The sequence below is a fragment of the Amphiprion ocellaris genome, chromosome 3 (assembly GCF_022539595.1).
Source record: "Amphiprion ocellaris isolate individual 3 ecotype Okinawa chromosome 3, ASM2253959v1, whole genome shotgun sequence".
Lineage (NCBI taxonomy): Eukaryota > Metazoa > Chordata > Actinopteri > Pomacentridae > Amphiprion > Amphiprion ocellaris.
Window position 1 is genome coordinate 38876291 of NC_072768.1, and position 23486 is coordinate 38899776.

The 23486-nt window shown below is 34.7% G+C and overlaps 1 protein-coding gene across 4 annotated transcripts in view; it reads left to right on the forward strand.

The window, feature by feature from the left end:
• kiaa1549la (KIAA1549-like a) overlaps positions 1-23486 on the forward strand; it is a 144605-nt gene that overhangs the window by 59876 nt on the left and 61243 nt on the right. For 3 of the 4 annotated variants that reach the window (XM_055008987.1, XM_055008990.1, XM_055008989.1), the window contains exons 5-8: positions 4701-4923; positions 8602-8735; positions 10750-10918; positions 22732-22791. In XM_055008987.1, the coding sequence (XP_054864962.1) occupies positions 4701-4923; positions 8602-8735; positions 10750-10918; positions 22732-22791 (586 nt within the window). The remainder of the gene's footprint in view (positions 1-4700; positions 4924-8601; positions 8736-10749; positions 10919-22731; positions 22792-23486) is intronic. The other variant, XM_055008988.1, reaches the window with a different exon arrangement.

The window sequence follows — 23486 nt, forward strand, 5'->3', positions numbered from 1 at the left end:
CCAGCAGTATTTAACGTGTTGCATCGCTGAACAGTGTGTTTGACTATAATTGCCTGCAGCAGCGTCCGGTTTAACAGCCTTCAAGTGTTGGCAGGAGGAAGGAAGCGACAGCTGAGATCGAGGTCGTCGCAGACAACACAGATTTTCAAAATAAAAGCTTCTCCAGGAGGCAGGAGGACTGATAATGGATAAAGCAACCGCTTAGCATGTGTGTGCTGCATAAACAATGAATCTGTGGTTTATTTTAACACACTGTGGCTCTTTCTACTTCATAAAACACTAATAACTCGTACATAAATACAAATGGATGCTCAGTAACAGCTGGACTCATGTATTTCTTTATCAGGTTTAAAATATCACATATATAGTCAAATATTCAATCAAGCTTTGTTTATGTAGCACACGTCAGGCAATAAATGCAACTAAACGTGTTAATTATAGCGTTTATTAAAATTACATACAACATAAAATTTATTAAAAAACAATAATAAAACAAGGTAGGAGAAAATGATAATACATAATAATAATAATTGTGTTGCATAAAAGTCTTTAACCTCTATTTGTTTGCAAATATAGGTCATTTTTACATACATATTTCTATATATTTAGCAATTTTATAAGACACCATGAAGCTGTTGTTTAAACAATGAAAATTCTATATAGTATTATAAGAAAATATCATATTATAGTCATTATTCTTTATTCATCTATGCATTTGTTAAAAAATAAACTCAACTTAATTCTGCTAATAATAATAATCAATAAAATTAAACAATTTTACATGTGGTGGGATACGGTATGAACTTATTCAAAAATAAAGTAAAGTATTAGAAAACAGAAACACATCCAGGGTTCCAGTGATTGTTTCTATGACTCTATGTCATTAAACTGCTGCAGTTTTACTGTTCAAACTATGATACATCCCATAATACTGATGATCAAAGTTGTTTTTTTTTAACAGAACTCAAATGTGTTTTTCATCAGAAATTGGTCAAACTACAGAAAAGTTGTATAAAATTGTTTTTTTTCCAAGTCACAAATTTCTCAAAATTTGTCTAAAATGACTCAAAGAATTGTTCAAAATGACATGAAAGTTCCTTAAAATTGCACAAATTCATCCAAAATTATGGAAAATGTGTCTTTTTTTTAGTATTCTTACACTGTGACACCTGGATGGATGTAAAACTGATCTGGTGTCAGTTTTTACCAGAACTCCGATGTGTTTCTTCTCCTAAATGTCATGGTTCTATGTGCTGGACTGATGAAGTTCTGAGGCTCAGAAATGATGGAAAAAGTCCATTAAAAAGTGTTAAATCTGGACCCACATCTATGGACTTCAAGGATCTGGAACTCTGGAAATATTTATAGTCTGAAGGTAGAAACCAGATACAAAGCGTTAAAATAATTCAATTATCTCCAACAACAACCACTTGTGTCTTATTGTAATTAAGCTGAAGACGGTTTTCTGCCTCCTGAAGGTGATTAAGGATGGAAGTGAAGGTGGAGCCATATTAATTATATGAAATAATGAGTCTGAAGGGAGTTTATACATAACATTATAACAGGTAGAATCCTTATTTCTACTTTTAACTCCAATTATGCTGCTAATACATGCAAACCGAGGAGCTTAAAACAAAACATTGACCAGGCCGCTGATGTTTGATGAGCTTTTAGTTAAAGCAAGGCGGAAAATCTCCTGCAGAAGAGTGAACATTTAGTTCCATACTGATTCCGTTTGACTTAAAAGATCCAAAAGCTCCTTTTTGTTTTCTAATGAAATGCAAAACCCAAAGGTGGGCTTCTGGAATAGAAGGAGTGTCATTAAAAACTAAAGAGCTGCTCAGAAAACTGGAGCGGAAGCTTTGACAGGAAGTTAAAACAATGAAAAAATGTCTTGAATAAAGATGTTGGGTACGTATAGTCGTACAACCTGGTTTGATTCTGAGATGAGGAGGAGGAAGTGATGAGATTAGGCTTCATTTTGGGTCTTGTACTCAAATAAAGTTGTCGGGTATGTATAGTCATAGAACCTGATTTGGTTCTGATGAGATTCAGCTTCACTGCGAGTCTTCTACTTAAATGAAGATGTCGGATATGTATAGTCGTAGAACTTTGTTTGATTCTGATGAGACTTGACTTCACTGTGAGTGTTTTACTTAAACATGTTGGTACGTATAGTCGTAGAACCTGGTTTGACTCCGAGACGAGGAGGAGGTGATGAGATTTGGTTCCACTCTAAGGTTTTTATTTAAAGAACGACTGAGCCAGGGGCAGCGAGTGCTAAGAGAGGAGGATGAGGATGAGGAAGATGAAGCCATAGTAACAACAGCCGGAGAAGGTGGAGGAAGGTGGGCGGCTTCACTTCCACAAATACAAACCTTGACTCACCAGCGATTGATGTTTTCCAGGACTGCTGAGCTAAAATATGTCCCGGAGGCAGATTTAACTAAAAATATAGAACGAGGATCATGAATATTCAGAGCCTGATGTGTTTTTATTTTAAATCCACAGCAGAAGAAGATGCTTCATTTCAGTTCAGTCCTCTAAGCCACTGTCACGTGGAAACACTGATTTATTCCTGATATGTCGATCTGGAAACACTGATTTATTCCTGATATGTTGATCTGGAAACACTGATTTATTCCTGATATGTTGATCTGGAAACACTGATTTATTCTCTGATATGTCGATCTGGAAACACTGATTTATTCTCTGATATGTTGATCTTTGCCCACTGAAAAAATAATTTTAGAATATTTTTAATTCCGTTTGGTAGCATTTTGTTCTTGTTTTGTTAATTTACAGATTATAACTAGAAAATCACAGAAAAAACTGTTAATTTACAAGTTAACTGTAAAAAATTTATGTTTTTCCAATGGCAATTCACCCTTTAACCACATTTGAGCATAAAAATACTCTGTTTCTGATGTGTTTAAATAAGAAAAAATACCAAATTTTTACAGATATGTTTGAAAAATATATTGAAAAATGATTTTTGTAGATATCTAATAACATCATAGAAAAAATTATTAATTTAAATGCTAAATGTAAAACGTCAGGCCAAAACTGTAGCTAATCTGAATTTTTAGAAATGGTAATTTGCTCTTTTGCAATATTTGACCACAAAATTAGATTATTTATTTGATTTTTATTTAATTTTTTTTTACTATATTACCAAAAGAAATCAAAATTTTACAGACATTTGCTGTTATTTAAAAAATAAGTCTATATATTAAGGTTGTCTGTTATTTTACAGATTTACTCCGTTTTGTTAAATTACTGACTAACAAAACAAAAAAATTACATGTTGACTGTAGAAAAACAGGATAAACTGTAACCAATCTGTATTTTTCCTAATAGTAATTTGGTCTTTTACATTTAACTAGAAAATAATTCTTTTTAAATCAGCAAGAAAAATTTAAATTTTACAGATATTTTTTTTTTTTAAATCAGATTTTTTTTAAAAGAACAATATATTGTAAATCATGTTTTAAAAGAGGCTGATACTATACATATTGCTCACTTTAAAAATCTGTGTTTTTACACAGGTTTCTTGTATTTAATTTGGTGAAAAATTTTGTTATTTTAGAGATAATTACAGTTATTTTGAAAAAAAACATGTAAATTAAGGATTACAGATAATAACTAGTAAAATCACAGACATAAAGTATGAATTTATGTATTAACAATAAAAATAAGGAGGACATAAAAAACTGTATTTTTATAAATAGTTATTTTTTGTGTAAAATTGCACTTTTTAAAAAACCTTATTTAGATTTTATAGATTTTTATTTAGAGATTTTATATTTATATTTTATATTTAAGATAAGCAAAAAGCAGATATTTGCTATATTAAGGACTGGAAAATCACTTTTTTAACTTGTTATTTTACAGATTTGTTCCTGTTTTGTTAAATTACAGATAACAGCTGTTAAAATCCTATAATAAAGGTATTAATTTACATATTGACTGCGGAATGATCCAAAATTATGCAGAATTGGATGTTTAGTGTTTAGATTGTGATGGCTGGATGGATGTGAAACTGATCTGGTTGCAATTTTTGCCACAACTCCAATGTGGTTTTCATCAATCAAAAAAATAATTAACATGTCATGAAAGTTTTCCAGAATTAAGTGGAAATTCTCCTAAATTTTTCATAATTTGTCAAAAATGACTCAAATTGTTCAAGAGGACATGAAAATAGCTCAAAAAAGACTTGAAAATGTCAAATATGACTCAAAAAGATCTTCAAAGTTTCCTAAACACCGTCCACAATTAGATCTGTCAAAAATAAATCGAACTCTAGAAGTGACAACTGGAAAGGATGTGAGATTAACTTGCTTGCAGCTTTTAGCTGAGCTCAAATGTATGTTTTATCCATCAAAACTCATGTCTTAAGTCGTCCAAATAAAACTAAAATTGTTGTAAATTGTACAACTAGTATTTTTTAAAATTTAAATCAATCCTTATTTTGCAGATATTTGCTGTTATTTTACAGTTTTTGTACGTTACAGTGGTCCAACATGGTCTTTTCTGCCAGTTTTTCTTATTTCCAGATGCTTTTCTGTGTGTGAGATCTCTGAAACAAGCAACCTGCAGATAAACAACCTTGTTTTTCAGACACCTCTCGCCTGCCTGTCTCCAGATACGCTTGTGATTCTAAAAAAAACCAGCCGACTCTTGTTTTCTCCGTCCGTCAGGTGGAGCGAGACGACTGCAGCCCCACCAACGTGACTCTGGGCTACTACGTGACCAGCGGAAAGACCGTCTACATCTCCTCGCTGGTGGTGGAAGCCCTCAACGTCTACGGCTTCGACAAGCTGCTGTCCGACATCCGGCAGCACACCTCGCTGGTCAAGGCCGTCCTGGTTCCTGTGGCAACCTGGATACCGATTCCCAGCATCCACCTGCAGCTGAAGACAGGTGATGGAGGCCGAACAGCAGCAGAGAGAGGCTGGATGAATGTGGATGAATAATAGCAGCAGATACGAGTCCGGGGAGGAAAACACGGGGGACGAACAGAGCCGAGACAAAATTAGAAAATTCTGATTACATGTCTGCTCTCCTTTACTCTAAATCCCAGACAAACTCCCAGGATTGCAGAGCAAAGGCAAATTGGTCCATTCATTTAGTCGGCCTCTTAAGCCTCTTAGAAAAACACACATTTCTGCACACACTCGTTTAGAGTGAGTCTGGTGGGAGCGAGAGCAGCAAAATCAGTGCAATTAACAAACTGTTGCTTCACATTTACACGTGTAGATTAGCATGACTTCACCAAAATGAGAATTTTACTTTTTTAAATCCATGTGGTCCAGACTTTAGAGCTGATTCATGTCCAGAGACAGACTTTAGCAGGTTTTTGTAGTGGAGTTATTGTTATTTTGGTGTTGACTCTTTTGTTTATTAGAAAGAAAGCTGATCTTTCAGAGGGAGCTCCAACTAATTACTTTACCGATGTGCTATAGGAAGGCATGACTTCCCACACATCACGCTAATGAATAGCAATTTTCATTAACATGCAGAAAGTTAGAAAACATTCAGGTAAACGTACCACGAAACTGTTCACATTCAGTTCACGACACATTTTCAAATCTACACTCGAAACCTGCAGATATTACAATGGAAATATCCACTTCTTTCACAAGAAATCTTCAAATCCTACACTAAAAATCTACAAATAATCAAATCGTACCCTGGAAATCTTCAAGTCATACACTAGAAATCTTCCAATTCTAGTCCTAGAAGTCTTTATATCCTTCACCAGAAATCCTCGAAGTTAGACTAGAAATCTTTAACCCTTTTCAAATGCTACACTAGAAAAAGCTCTAAATCTAGAAATCTTTATCCTGAAATTTTCAAATGTTACACTAGAAACCTGCATATCGTACAACAAAAATCTTTACATCTTTCACTAGGATTTTAAAATATATACTAGAAATCTTCAAATTGTACACTCAAAATCTTCCAGTTTGTGCTAGAAATCTTCTAGTTCTACACTAAAAATCTACAAATAATCAAATCTCACCCCAGAAATCTTCAAATATTCAAGTCCTACACTAGAAATCTTCCAGTCCTGGTCCTGGAAATCTTCCAATCTGAAGATATTATATCTATATCTATATATATCTAGAAATTTTAAAATCTATACTAGAAATCTTCAAACCTTCAAATCCTACTACCAGAAACCTCCATATCTTACAATAGAATCGTTCATTTTTTTTTCTCCAGAAAATTTCAAATCTATTCTAAAAAATTTAAAAATCTATACTAGAAATCTTCAAATCCTTCACAATAAATCTACAAATCTTTAAACCTATACTAGAAATCTTCATACCTTCAAGTCCTCCACTATAAATCTCAAATAATGAAATCCTACACCAGAAATCTTCAAGTCCTACACTAGAAACCTCCCAGTCTTTATTAGAAATCTTCACATCTTTAAATCTATACTAGGAATCTATTCTGTGACTCTTACAATGGGAGGGAAAGCAAATCAGACAGCTTATTATATGAATAAACTCATTATATAACACGCTGTTTTCTGCCTTTTTACACAGATATAATGTTGTATCATGGAATGGTTGTATTGTGAAGCCACAGTTATCTGTTTGTGTATATTTCAGACAGTCGGTGTGATTATCAGTTACTGTGAGATATTCCTCCAAGGCATTAACATAAAACCCATCAGCTCATAAAGCATTAATACAGATTCCAATTTACTGCCTCAGCACCGTTTACATAAAACCACCAACTGGGTCAACGGTGGAGACGAACACAACGGGATCTTTAGAGGAGGTTCACAACCGCTCTGGATGTAGGTCAGAATATTGTTCCTCTGTAGAGGTTTTTTAGGAAGAAGAACAGAGTTCAGGAGGAGACAACTTTAAAAACGTCCTCCGTAATCTGCTGATGGGTTCAATATTGTTCAGCTGCTGCTTGTTCTCGTTCTAGACGCTGGAGATAATCCTCTTTCTGCGATTTATCGGCCACACTGAGCTCTACTTTCATTAATACCGAAAACACGGATATGCAATCCTCATAGAGCTGCATGAGGCCACAGACTTTCAAAATAAGAGTCCACCTATATCCTAGTGGTTCAGCTTGCAGATGTGATTTCAGATAACTAGTGATTTAGACCAATTAACATCAACCATAATACATTCTGGAATTTGTGGTATTTAAATAGATTCGGCACAGATGGAACTTGATTTTCCTACTTCTTACCAAAACAAACTCAACTGGCTTCATCTATAAATAACCTAAATGTCAATATTTAATAAGATATAAATATTTTAAAAAATTAAAAAATGACAAAGATTGAGAATATTAAAGGCTTTAATTTAATAATATATTGTTTTTTGTGTTGTTTTTAATAAGTAGGATAGTTTAGACTTCTTATAACTGTCTTTAACAGCAAATAAATTGCATAAATAATGTACAGAAATTTAGGATTGACTTGCTTTATATATTTAAATATAGACATATTATAGTGAAACAAGCCAACTTGTTTTATTCTTACCACAACAATTTCAACTGGTTTCATCTAGAAATTCAATAAATGTTAATGTTTCATAAGAGTTACATATTTAAATTATGTAAAACATACAAAATCCACAACAGTTGAGAATATTAAGGTCTTTCATTTCATAATATAATAATTATGTTGTTTTTTGATAAGAGGGCTGGTTTTACAGTTATCACAGCTTCCTTTAATCGAAAATAAATTGCAGTTGCATTGATTTAATACCTTGACATAGTGCGTAATGTTCAAAGGTTTAAGGTTAATGACCACTTTAAAGCTTAATTAAAAAGTATTTGTATAAATAGACATTTTTAGTAAATTTTTTGTGGTGTTCCGCAAGGCTCAGCATTGGGCTACTTATGTTTATCATTTAAATACACACAGTTTTCAAAAATATTCACATTTGTTTAATTTATAGATGAGACCAATTTAGTTTTTTGTGGTAAGAATTTGAAAAATGTGGATATTGTGATTTTTTTTTTTTTACCAAGCTACATTGAACATCAAATCGGTGAAGTTTTGATTGTGAAACTCAGTGTCTGAAGTAAAAAAAAAAAAAAATTGTGGTGTTCCGCAAGGCTCAGTGTTGGGCCTCTTATTTTATATCATTTAAATAAGCATAGTTCAAAAATATCCACATTTATTTAATATACAGATGACACCAATTTAGTTTTTTGGTGGTAAGAATGTGAAAAAATGTGGATATTTTGAACCTTTTTTTTTTTTTTTTTTAACCAAGCTATAAACAAAATCAAAATCTGTGAAATTTTGAGACTCAAAGAGTGACGGAAATACAATTCTTAGCAGCAATAACAGATAATAAATGAGGCTGGAAGCCAAAAAATCGAAACAGCAAAAGTCAGTTTATCCAAATACTTTCTTAAACCAAGCTTTTTTATAAGCTCTGCGCAGTTTATTTACAATAAACTTGTGTACTTTTCTTATTATATATAAAACCAATGCAAATGCATTTTGAGCAAACAACAGCACTGTTGCATTATTACATTACAAGACTGTGTTAATATCAAACTCTGCAGATTTTTGAAAGAAATACCATATTTTACTATATTTTCTTGCAGTGTTGAGGTTCGTCGGCCCGACAGACAACATCTACTCCTGTAGTTTCATCCAGATGTTGGAGCAGAGGTTGGAAAACGCCTTCGATGAAGCTCAGGACAAAGTGTTGGAGACGTACAACAGACTCACTGTGGAGGTAATGTATGGAAACTGTTTATTTAAAAATGCAGCAGCTAAATGTGATATATTTGCATCCTAAAGAGGAATAATAAAGCTCTGCCATACGTAGCGGTCACGCTGATTACTGTGCAAATGGTTTATTTCTGCAAGCTGGCATTTCACTGTTTAAATTAGCACATGAAATTGGCTGGTAATTTTCCAATAAAAGGTCTTAAATGTCAGACAGCTTTGTAGCAATTTGCACTTTAAAGCGAGGACGACTGCAGACTTACATAACCGTTTATTTCTGGAGACTCAATCAAAGCTCTTCTGTCTGTCTGCACAGCTTCTTTCCATCTCTATCTTCTTCTTCTTCCCTCTTTTCTCCGGCCATCAAGGTGTCCTCACAACCTCACGATACAGAACATGCACACACCATCATGGCTATAAAGTAGGTCCATTCATTATTCATCCCCTGAAATATCCACGCTCATGCAGGAATGTGATGGGAGTTCCTCGTATCACTATCATCCGCTTTACTACGATGACTCAGTTCCATTTATTTCCAGCTGCTTGTTGTTATTATTATAGAGGGGAAAAACATGGTTGGTTCAAAGTGCCTCAATGTACCTGGAGAGCCGTTTATGTTCATTGCAGACATTTTGTTTGGAAAACCTTCCAATCATAGACTAGAAATTCTTCCAATTGAGAAAGCTTTAAATCCTTCACCAGAATGTTCAAATTTAGACTACAAATCTTCAAATCTTAAAATTCTACACTAGAAAACTCCCAGTCTTTATTAGAAATGTTCAAATCTGTGTTGGAAATCTTCAAGTCTTTAAGTCCTGCACCAGAAACCTACACATCATACAATACAAACCTTCAGTTCTTTCACTACAAAATCTCAAGCCTGTACTAGAAATCTTCATACCTTCAAATCGTACACTTGAAGGCTTACGGTCTTTGCTAGAAATCTTCAAATCCTACCCTTCAAATCTGCAAATAATCAAATCTGATCCTAGAAACTGTCAAATCTTCAAGTTCTACACTAGAAATCTGCAAATAATGAAATCTTACCCTTCAAATCTTCAAGTCATACACTACAAATCTTCCAGTCCTTATCCTAGAAATCTTTAAATCATTCACCAGAATTCTTCAAATTTAGACTAGAAATCTTCAAACCTTCAGATAAAACACTAGAAAACTCCCAGTCCTTATTCGAAATCTTCAAATCTTTAACTTCTACACTAGAAACCTGCACATCTTACAATATAAACCTTCAGTTCTTTCACTAGAAAATATCCAATCTGTACTAGAAATTTAAATCTTCAAGTTCTACACTAGAAATCTTCCTATCATACACTAGAAACCTTCCAATCCTTGTCCTGGACGCCTTCACTAGAAATATTCAAATTTAGACTAGAAATCTTCAAATTTTCTAGTGCTACACCAGAAACCTGCATATTGTACAATAGAAATCTTTAGTACTTTCGCTGGGAAATTTCAAATCTATGCTAGAAGTTTTAAAATCTATAATAGAAATTTTCAGACCTTCAAATTGTACACTCAAAATCTTCAAGTCTTTACTAGACATCTTCAAATCCTACTCTAGAAATCTGCAAATAATCAAATCTGATCCTAGAAATCTCCAAATCTTCAAATCCTACACTAGAAAAACCTTCTAATCGTACATGAGAAATCTTCCAATTCTTGTCCTGGAAATCTTCGAATCTGTACAAGAAATTTTAAAATCTATTCTAGAAATCTTCAGACCTTTCCAACTGTACACTAGAAACCCTCCAATCCTTGTCATAGAAATCTTCAAATCCTTCACCAGAATTCTTCAAATGTAGACTAGAAATCTTCAAACGTTTAAATCCTACACTAGAAACCTCCCAGTCTTTATTATTATATCATCATTTAGCTACAGATATGTGAATTAAAGATGGAGCTATAAATAAAGCAGTGCGATCCCTCCAACGCTGCACCTATGGGGGGGGGCTCATAGAATCCGAATGAAACATTAAATTGTTGTTTTTGTGCGTCTCCAGGTTCAGAGTGTGTCCCAGGAGCCCGGCTCTCCGTCGGTGACTCTGGTCTACGTGGTGAAGAACCAGGACGCCATTCTGAACGGAACCATATCCAGTGGCCTCCTCAACCAGCTGACCGCAGAGCTGGTGGGCTACTTCCTGTTCTACCCACCGCTGGTCATCGCTGAGCGTAAGTACAACCAGAATGTGCCGGTTTTAACGTCGAATTGGTCGTCCCTGATTGATTTTAGGTTGAATTCCAGCCAGATTGGTTGTTGTAGAACATCTGAGGAGGATCAAAATACCTGATTATTCTCTTGACATGTTTACAAAAAGGGTTTCTTACCAAAATAAATGACTACATGCAAATTCACGAGGCCCAACAAACAGGTTGAATGCATTTCCTCCTTCAGAAACCATTTTCTAGGTCCAGTTTTGTTTATTTTTTGTCTTGCATTCTTTATATTATTGGTACGATCACGTCTTTTTGAGCAGAATCTGAATTCTCCTGACGAATTTACTGTATATAAAGTTGTGCATTTGGCTGCTTGATGGTTTAAGTTAACGCTAAACTCACAAACCTCCTGTGTGGATGAATTTCTTCAGTTTCCAATCCATAATCTGTTCTGTCCACCGCTGGTCATCGCCGAGCGTAAGTAGAACCTGAGTGTGCCGGTTTTTAACATTGAACTGGTCGTCCTTGATTGATTTTAGGTTGAATTCCATCTAGATTGGTTGTTGCAGAACCAGTGTTTGGCTAAATGCTGCAGAAAGATTTTAACTTTACAAAATGCACCGTCTCAGACTTGTTTGCCCAAAATAAAACAGCATTAAGTTTGGCTGCCATTTCAACAGTTCTGCCCTAAAGTGACATTTAGCAGCTCTGAACTACATCATAAAACATTATTCAGACGTGACATTCTGTTGTCCTTACTTTAGCTCGTTGTGCTCCTCATAGTTAACTTAAAGCTGAAAAAGGTGAGGCTTTTCTTAGGCACTGAAACCTTATCTACGGTTTTCATCATCTACCTTGAAGAACGTCTCTTTTATTACCCTCTTACCTCCCCTTCTGCACCTCTTTGCAGTAGAATTTCTCCGAGGTACAGACACTAATAAACCTGGACGCGTTGTACGTTTTGCTGTACTTTTGCTTCAAGAAGAGAGTCTGAAATGTGTCGGAAAGGTGTGAGGAATCCGTATTTTCTCTCACCTGCATCAGCTTTGCCCTCCGGCTGGTGAAAACAAAGACAGAGGCTTTGCCCACATTCATGTTCTGAGCTCTGTGTGAACTCTGAGCAGCAGGAAGGGAACCAGAGAGTACAGGGTTCTAAAAAAAGACTTGAGTGTTTTGGTGCTGAAGGCTGAAAGGCTGGAGGAAGAGTGGAAGTGAAGGATGTCGGTATCGACACAAGACGAACGAAGGGCAGAAAATAACCCGAGTGCTCTCCAAGAAAGAAATCTGTCAAATAAAACTAAATAAACTGCAGCGTTAGATAAAACGGAACGTTTTAACTGTAGCGTTTGAAACCGTTTACTGTTATTTCACAGATTTTCCCTCTTTTGGTAAATTACAGGTAATAACCTGTAAAATAAGAGAAAAAGGTGTTAATTTACATGTTTGTCATAAAAAACAGGCCAAAGCTGTATTTAATTTAGCAAAAAAACAATCATCATTTTACAGATATGTGACATTTTCTGAAAGAAAAAGTATATATTAAAGATATTAAAATGGTAAATGATTCTTAAACAGCTATTTTACAGATTTCCCCAATTTTGTTAAATTACAAATGAATTAAAATTAAATTATGACTCTATTTTTTTTACTGTTTAATTCAGCAACACAATCATTATTTTGCCATTTTTTGCCATTTTATAAAAGATGTATCTATCTATCTATCTATCTATCTATCTATCTATCTCTCTATCTATAGTTTATCTATCTATCTATCTATCTGTCTATCTATCTCTCTATCTATCTATCTCTCTATCTATAGTTTATCTATCTATCTATCTATCTGTCTATCTATCTATCTATCTATCTATAGTTTATCTATATATCTATAGTTTATCTATCTATCTATCTATCTATCTATCTATCTATCTCTCTATCTATAGTTTATCTATCTATCTATCTGTCTATCTATCTATCTATCTATCTATCTATCTATAGTTTATCTATCTATCTATAGTTTATCTATCTATCTATCGATCGACAGACAGACAGACAGACAGACAGACAGACAGACAGACAGACAGACAGACAGACAGACAGACAGACAGACAGACAGGCCCCCAAAAGATTTTTCCTCTTTTGGGTTGTAAAATGACATGGAAAGGGATTAATTTACATGTTTACCTTAAAAACAGCCAAAACTGTAAATATTGTCCCATCAAAAATCAAATTAACTCTTAAACCATGAAATGACACTTTTTTACTGTATTTAATTCAGCAAAAAAAATCATTTCATTATTTTTGATTTTTTTTTTTTTTTTACACTTTTTGAAAGTGTTCTTTTACAATGTGTAACCATAAAATTGCAACCTTTTACTGCATTTGAATGGCCCAAAAATACTGTATTTTACAGATTTTGCTGTTATTTTTACTATATTCACAGTTTATATTACAGGATTCCACCATTTATTAACTGTTGTTTTTGGCATCCTCGTTCGAAGTTCTTTTATGTGTATATATATATATATATATATATATATATATATATATATATATATATATATATATATATATATATATATATATATATATATATATATATATATATATATACATATATATGTGTGTGTGTGTATGTGTGTGTGTGTGTGTGTATTCATATTTCTGTTAAAAACACTAAATAATAATGATTTGTGTTTTTTGTATCTCTAATTTGTTCATCATTTTAAACAGAAACCAAGACACGACAACAATGAAAACCCATAAATACACCTGTGAATCATGGACAGTTAAAACATACAGCCAGTAATACGCAGATGTTTGTAAGAATCTGACCTCGGTTTGTCTCATTTGGAGTTTTTACCGTCATAACGCCACAGAAACTGGACATTTTTCAGACTGCAGCGTCTTTGTGTTAATTCTCCAGCCGTTACATAACAGCTGTTGTGCTGCTGGGCTCATGCAGAACTCCTCCAACGACTACTGAAAAGAGTCCAGCGTGGAGCGATGCATGATTCATGACTTAGCGTATGTTTGACCTGCTTCTCGACAATTCAACGATTCCGTCTGGATTGTTTAAGTAACCGACACTGTCAGACGATAATACAAACTCCAGCGTGGAACAAACCTCACAATTCAACTGTGTTAATGTACGGTTTTCAAAACGTGTTATCAAAAAAAAAACAATAAGTTCTTTTACTATGTGAAACCTTTGTATTTAAAGGGCCTAAAAATACTGCATTTTACAGATTTTTGCTGTTATTTTCACTGTTTTCACAGTTTCATATGTTACAGTATTCCACCATTTATTAACTGTTGTTTTTGGCATCCTTGTTCGAAGTTCTTTTATGGATTATTTTCACAGTTTGTACTAGGATTAGGCCTTATTTAGTCAGTTTATATTCATTTTATATTCTTTCCTTTTTTTAAATCCTCTTCTCCATGAGTGTTTTCTTTCAAATGTCAGTTTAAAGAGTCACCAGAAATGAATCACAGTAGCTATTAATTACTGCAGCAGTTCACACAGACACTGTTTGTTTTGGTTATTTCCATCTAATAAAAGACATTAGAAACACGAGTATACCACCATGGACGACCCTCATGAGCTCCGTTTGTACCACCTACTAAAAGACGTTAGAAACACGAATATAGATGAGGGTCGTAACCATGGTTGACCCTCATCTGCTTTGTTTGTATTCCAGTCCGGCCTCTGAATCCATCTGTGAGACTTTAAAAGGGCAAACAGCTGTTCGGCTCGTATCGTCTGAATCGTGCCACGGGCGATCTGTCGTCCACGTCCCTTGAATGAGCTAATTTTAGCCCGCCAAGATCAGATTAGTATCTGTTTGTGCTCTGAACACCCGAAGGGCTGAAACATCACACTTCACATGGTCCAAACCCCACTTGGCATCGCCATGGAAACCCAGTCTGCTCCACATTTAACTCTACATCCTGTAGATATTAACATTTTTAATCTTATATGTGTCGCCTATCTGCTCTGAGTAAATACAGCCTGTAGTTCAACCGAAACCTCCCTAAACTTTTATTTCCTGACGGTTGGTTGCATCTGAGTCAGTAGGGCTACACAACTGCACCCAGGAGCCCAGAACTTTTAGTTTATTTATAGAAACTGGTCAAAGCAAACTCTATATTATTGGCAATTCTTCAAATGAAACATGCAAAATTAAGGGATTTTGTGATCAGTAGTCAATATGTAAATTAATATATTTTTTCAATGCTAGTATCTGTTATTTAACAATAGAAATTAAAACTGTATTTACCATTTCTCATTAATATACATAGTTCTTTACAACACTGAATTATGGTTTATATATTTTGACTTTTCTGACATGAATTCACCAAAAATTAAAGACTCTTTCATGTCCAACTGAAAATTATTTCTACAAAAGCCATGTCAATTAATTAAAACTGCAAAATTTGTTGTTTAAAAAAACAGAGAAAATCAATAAAATAGAAACTAAAAATGCATTTACCAGTTTTCAATCCTTAATATACGTGCTTCTTTACAACACTGAATTATGTTTTATATATTTTGACTTTTATTGACAAGAAGTCAAAAAAATAAAGACTCTTTTATGTCCAAGTGAAAATTATTTCTGCAAAAGGATGTCAATTCATTAAAACTGCAGAATTTTTTTGTATTTTTTTTTTTGTATTTTTTTTATTTATTTATTTTTTTAAACAATCTTGTTAGAGCAAACTGTCTGTTTTGGGAACTTTTAAAAATTAAACATGCAGAATAAAGTGATCAATAGTCAATATGTAAATTCATATTTTTTTCGGTGATTCTTCTAGTTAGTATCCATTATTTAACAAAACAGGGAAAATCAGTAAAATAGCAATTAGCATTTGTTAATCTTTATATACATAATTCTTTATAACACTGAATGATGTTTTATATATTTTGACTTTTTTTGCAAAAATTTGCAAAAAACAAATACTCTTTTGTATCCAAGTAAAAAATATTTTCTACAAAGCCATGTCAATTAATTAAAACTGCAGAATTAGTATTTTTTAAGCAAACCAGGGAAAATTGGTAAACAACAATTAAAAGTGTGCTTACTATTTTCAGTCCTTATATACATAATTCTTTACGACGTTGAATTGTAGTTTATATATTTTTACTTTTTTTGAAAAGAATTCATCAAAAGGACTCTTAAGTCCAAGTGAATTTTTTTTACCAAAAATGAAACATGCAGAATAAAGTGATTTTATGATCAATAGCCAATGTGTAAATTAATATTTATGTGATTTTACTAGTTAGTATCTGTTATTTAACAAAACGGGGAAAATCTGTAAAATGGCAGCTAAAAATGTATTTACCATTTTTCAACCCTTAATATACATAATTCTTTACAACACTGATAATTCAGTGTTGTAAAGAATTTGTAAAAGTTTGTTTTGACAAGAATTCACAAAAAATAGTCTTTCACATCCAATTAATTGAAACTGCAGAACTTGTAGTTTGTTTTTGTGTGTTAGTTTTCGTTAGAGCAAATTGTTTATTTTGTCAAATTCTTAAACAAAGCATGCAGAATGAAGTGATTTTGTGTTAAAATACAACAATTTAAAAGTTTTATTGGCAGAATGTTCTCTTTGGAATGGTATGTCACAGATTAATAGTCTGAAAAATGAAAATCTGAAGATATTTTGTGATAAATTCTGTAATTTATGATTTTTTTTTTACATGTCTTTCAAACCCACTCGCGTGTTTTGGAGATCAGAGGGTTTAAGGCCTGCAGGGTGATTGACTGGATCAATCAATCAGCAGCATGGAGATTAGATTAGTATCTATTTGTGCAAGATCTCAACACTTCAGGGGCTAAAGAATCTCCCTTGATGTTGTTCAAATCCACTCCTAAACCCCGTCTGCTGCCGTTGTTTACCAGGTGAAACAATGAACAACTGATTATGGACCGGTGTGAATTGATAAACCAGATAAACGATCGGTTAAAGAAAGGCTGTATCTGATGAGAGACACATCGGTCACAACGTTTAACAGCTCAGGCATGTGTGGAATCGATTTTAGCACAAATGGATAATCAATTATCAGATCGACCTGCGCTGTCTGTTTGCATGCCGAGGCCTCTTCTGTCTACAACACATCTCTGTTTGACTGTGGAGTCCATTCGAGCCAAAGTCAACAGCAGATTTATTCATCGTCTGTACTTAGAGGATAAAATGTGAAGCCCTCTGCCAAACCGCTCTGCCAAAAATGTAGCAGGTTCAGATTTACACACTGCATAATAAAGAAAAAGGTCAATTTTTTTACCATCCTGCATTTATTATTGAAGCAAAGACTAAATGAAATTTGGCATCTGTATATCTACACAGGTTTAGCTAATTAGCTGCCAAAGTTATATTTGTTTGCACGAGTTTTGGTGCATATTCTGACCCTGAAGGGCATTTTTGTCATGTTTATGTCACAATGGTTTTGAGAACCTTTGACGTTTGATGATTTTGTTAATTTTGTGGGACATGTTGATAGAAATCAGGATAAAACTGAAGTCTTTGTCATTGATAGTGAAACTCAGAGAAACTTAATGTGAAACGGCATTAAAACCAAGACGTAAAAAAAATTGATATTTTCTCTCTCAAGTCAAAACAGAGACACTGCTACACCTTTTTATTACCTGCAGGATTATGATGTTCTGATCTAAGTGAGACGAATACATTTAAACTCGTTTAAGTTGCACTTTTTTTGGCTAAAACTAAAAGTAGAGCACACATTAAATCAGTTTTAAGATCCTTTTTACTAGTTTATAAAGTTCTTTATGATGTCAGCTCTTGCATATTTATTTATCTGTAAAAACATCCTACCTGCAAATCCATTTTAAAGGTTCAGTATCTCCAGAAATAAAACTCCTGCAGCCGTGAAATTTGTTGAGGACACAGAGAGAATAGTTTAGAGTAGAAAGTTCCTGTAAGTGTATCGAGAAAACCTCTTACGGGAAAATTCTTTAAGATGAAATCAGCCTCATATGTTGTTAAATTTCCACACGAAGACAACTCTGCACTCATCTACCATGAACATCTAGACCCCTATGAACATGTAGACCTCTATGAACACCAACATCTAGACCTCTATGAACACCAACATCTAGACCTCTATGAACACCAACATCTAGACCTCTATGAACACCAACATCTAGACCTCTATGAACACCAACATCTAGACCTCTATGAACACCAACATCTAGACCTCTATGAACACCAACATCTAGACCTCTATGAACATCTAGACCTCTATGAACATCTAGACCTCCATGAACACCAACATCTAGACCTCTACAAACATCTAGACCTCTATTAACACCTAGACCTCTATGAACATCTAGACCTCCATGAACACCAACATCTAGACCTCTTTGAACACCTAGACCTCTATGAACATCAACATCTAGACCTCTCTGAACACCAACATCTAGACCTCTATGAACATCTAGACCTCTATGAACATCAACATCTAGACCTCTATGAACACCAACATCTGGACCTCTTTGAACACCTAGACCTCTATGAACACCAACATCTAGACCTCTTTGAACACCTAGACCTCTATGAACATCAACATCTAGACCTCTCTGAACACCAACATCTAGACCTCTATGAACATCTAGACCTCTATGAACATCAACATCTAGACCTCTATGAACACCAACATCTAGACCTCTTTGAACACCTAGACCTCTATGAACACCAACATCTAGACCTCTATGAACACCAACATCTAGACCTCTTTGAACACCAACATCTAGACCTCTTTGAACACCAACATCTAGACCTCTATGAACACCAACATCTAGACCTCTATGAACACCAACATCTAGACCTCTATGAACACCAACATCTAGACCTCTATGAACACCAACATCTAGACCTCTATGAACACCAACATCTAGACCTCTATGAACACCAACATCTAGACCTCTATGAACACCAACATCTAGACCTCTATGAACACCAACATCTAGACCTCTATGAACACCAACATCTAGACCTCTATGAACACCAACATCTAGACCTCTCTGAACACCAACATCTAGACCTCTATGAACACCAACATCTAGACCTCTATGAACATCTAGACCTCTATGAACATCTAGACCTCCATGAACACCAACATCTAGACCTCTACAAACATCTAGACCTCTATTAACACCTAGACCTCTATGAACATCTAGACCTCCATGAACACCAACATCTAGACCTCTTTGAACACCTAGACCTCTATGAACATCAACATCTAGACCTCTCTGAACACCAACATCTAGACCTCTATGAACATCTAGACCTCTATGAACATCAACATCTAGACCTCTATGAACACCAACATCTGGACCTCTTTGAACACCTAGACCTCTATGAACACCAACATCTAGACCTCTTTGAACACCTAGACCTCTATGAACATCAACATCTAGACCTCTCTGAACACCAACATCTAGACCTCTATGAACATCTAGACCTCTATGAACATCAACATCTAGACCTCTATGAACACCAACATCTAGACCTCTTTGAACACCTAGACCTCTATGAACACCAACATCTAGACCTCTATGAACACCAACATCTAGACCTCTTTGAACACCAACATCTAGACCTCTTTGAACACCTAGACCTCTATGAACGCCAACATCTAGACCTCTTTGAACACCTAGACCTCCATGAACACCAACATCTAGACCTCTATGAACACCAACATCTAGACCTCTTTGAACACCAATATCTAGACCTCTTTGAACACCTACACCTCTATGAACGCCAACATCTAGACCTCTTTGAACACCTAGACCTCTATGAACAGCAACATCTAGACCTCTATGAACACCAACATCTAGACCTCTTTGAACACCAACATCTAGACCTCTTTGAACATCTAGACCTCTATGAACACCAACATCTAGACCTCTATGAACACCAACATCTAGACCTCTTTGAACATCTAGACCTCTATGAACACTAACATCTAGACCTCTATGAACACCAACATCTAGACCTCTTTGAACATCTAGACCTCTATGAACACCAACATCTAGACCTCTTTGAACATCTAGACCTCTATGAACACCAACATCTAGACCTCTTTGAACATCTAGACCTCTATGAACACCAACATCTAGACCTCTATGAACATCTAGACCTCTATGAACACCAACATCTAGACCTCTTTGAACATCTAGACCTCTATGAACACCAACATCTAGACCTCTATGAACACCAGGTTCTGTTTCCTACCAATGAGTCCACATCAACATTTCGTCTAAACATCTAAAAACTGGAACCTTGTCTGGTCAAACTTTCCACACATCAGATTCTACTGATGTTAGAGCCTCAAAAGTTGCTGAAATTTAGACCAAAGTCTGTATTTTAGGAGAAATATGGATCTATTCATATATATTCACTTAGAGGAACCTTCTGGGGACACAATACCAGTCTGGTTTACAAATGTTGCACTTTTTTCCATTTTCAAGGACATGTAATTACATATGTGTTGTCTGCTGGATCCATTTTATTGATTACATCTGCTGGAAACTATTCTGTCTGTGTCTTCACCAAATTTCATGACTGAGAGTTTTATTTCTGGAGATATTGACCCTTTAAAATGGCGTCTCAGGTTTTTTTGAGGGTAAAAGGTGCTATAAAAAATGTGATTGATTTATTGATTGAGTTAGAGACATGGAGGCTTAAGCCAGCTTGAACTTTTAAACCACCATTATCTCTTTTAATTAGAGGAGCTCCCTGTTTTGTTTTTTTTTTAATATATGTTTTCGTCTTCTTTTTCATAAAGAATTATGCAGCTACATTTTCCGGATGCCGTGTTGATGAAATTAATGCAGCGGATTCATCTGCATGCCGAACAGATTCTTTAATATTCACCAACCGAGTCTGAACCGTCACACTCCAGTGCTGTTTGTCTGCAGTATTTATGTGAACTTGTTTAACTCCAGTGAAGAGTGCAGTGAATGTGAATACAGAACCGAGGCAGCAGCAGCAGCAGCTGCAGAAATACTGGCTGGTTGCAGCAGCTGAAAACACCGAAGGCTCTGCAGACATTCAGCTCAGACAGATGGGAAATAAGGAGGCAGAGGCTGACGGATGAATCGGATGCAGAAAAGAGGTGGACGGACTGAGGGAGTGATCATGTGTAAATAAAGACAGACGGAGACAGTTGACCAGACGGGAAAGAGTTTTAGGAAATGAATAGTCTGACAAGTAAACAGGTTAAGAAAGAGATGAAGGCAGAAGAAAGAAAGGCTGCCGCAGACAAAAGCAAAAATGAAACCCGGCAAAGAGAAAATCTGTGACTCGCAAATGAACCGCTGTCACATTTACATGACCTCTGGAAGCTTTTAATCAAATCATGTCAGAAATAATTAAAATACGTCAATTAGGGAGATATTTAGCACAGCATGAAGCTCATAGTTCCATTTTTAACAACCCACGACCTTCGGTCTGTGCAGAAATACACTGAAGTTCAGCTGAGGTGAATGTGAGGCTTCAGCAGTGACAGCTGGATGAACCTGACAGTCACGAAACAAACTTTACTAACAGACATAATACCTGAGAGACTGTTGTCAGATTCTGGTGCTGCATCACTGCATTCACACCTCAATATTTTATTTGTCCTAAAGACTCTGCAATATAGTTATAGGATTATTATGTACACTACTGTTCAATGGTTTGGGGTCACCCAGACAATTTCATGTTTTCCATTAAAACTCACACTTTTCTCCATGTGCTAACATAACTGCACAAGGGTTTTCTAATCATCAATGAGCCTTTCAACACCATTAGCTAACACAATGTAGCATTAGAACACAGGAGTGATGGTTGCTGGAAATGTTCCTCTGTACCCCTATGGAGATATTCCATTAAAAATCAGCCATTTCCAGCTAGAATAGTCATTTACCTCATTAACAATGTCTACACTGGATTTATCATTCATTTAATGTTGTTTTCATTAAAAAAAATATGCTTTACTTTCAAAAATAAGGATATTTCTAAGTGACCCCAAACTATTGAACGGTTGTGTAAATATATATACATGCTTTTTCTTTTATATATATATATATATATATATATATATATATATATATATATATATATATATATATATATATATTTTTTTTTTTTTTTTTTTTTTTTTTTTTTTTCTGAATTAAGTACAGTAAAGATGAATTAAATTGATGGGACAATAACTACATTTTTGGATTTTTTTATGGTAAACATGTAAATTAATGCATTTTTCTATTATTTTAAAAAGTTGTTTTTACCTTTGTGAACAGAAACTTGAAGTTGCTTCCAAACATTTCTCCAGTAGTGTATATTTTATGTCTGTTGTGAAATGTCTCTTGCAAGTAAATAATCAAAGCTAAAGAAAAGTGCAGGTTGTAGCGTAATCAGGGATGACATTTACTGATTACAGGCCTATTATTATAATGTTTCCAATGTTTATATGTGTTTGGTTTGTTTGATATGTCTGTTTATATATTTGAAAACTAGACTGCAATTAACATAATTCATATATCTCCTACTCTTTAACATGCTGAGACTAATTCAGATTTTTTATTATAAAATACCTTTCACTGTAGCATAAAAGCTAATTCTGTGAACTCAGTTTAGTTTGTTGGTTTGAACATAATTGCAGTAAAAGTTGTCATAACTCAAAAAGAATATTTCAAAATGTTATGTTTTTGTTGTTGCCCTTGAATTGATAAATTTCAACTGTGGCTGCTGCTAAAGAGACTTAAATTAGACTTTCTTGTTATCATTTCTTAACTGTAACTTTTTCTTTCTCTCTCCAGCTCTTGAATACCATAACCTCAACACATCGATGGCAACCAAAAACTACTGGGTGAAAACAGGTAAATTACAGACACATCAACACACAGGAAGAGCTCGGACATCCATTACTGTTGTAATACTAACTCTGACCTGCGGAGGCATTGTTGAGTTTTACGGCTGAACTTTAACCCTCACACACACCTGCCAGAGATTCATTTACCATTTACCACACACACACACACACACACACACTATCACACAGCAACACACAGTAATACACACTGTCACCAACATGCACACACAATAACATACAGGACACACAAACACACACTGTGTCTCCTCCTGATGTGATGTGAACTGATCTCAGTCAGGAAGCTGTGAATTATACATCAATAGAAGAGCAGCTAAAGACGCTGTGAGAGGGAGGTAGGGGGTTCTGTTTCCTACCAATGAGTCCACATCAACATTTTGTCTAAACATCTAAAAACTGGAACCTTGTCTGGTCAAACTTTCCACACATCAGATTCTACTGATGTTAGAGCCTCAAAAGTTGCTGAAATTTAGACCAAAGTCTGTATTTTAGGAGAAATATGGATCTATTCATATATATTCACTTAGAGGAACCTTCTGGGGACACAATACCAGTCTGGTTTACAAATGTTGCACTTTTTTCCATTTTCAAGGACATGTAATTACATATGTGTTGTCTGCTGGATCCATTTTATTGATTACATCTGCTGGAAACTATTCTGTCTGTGTCTTCACCAAATTTCAT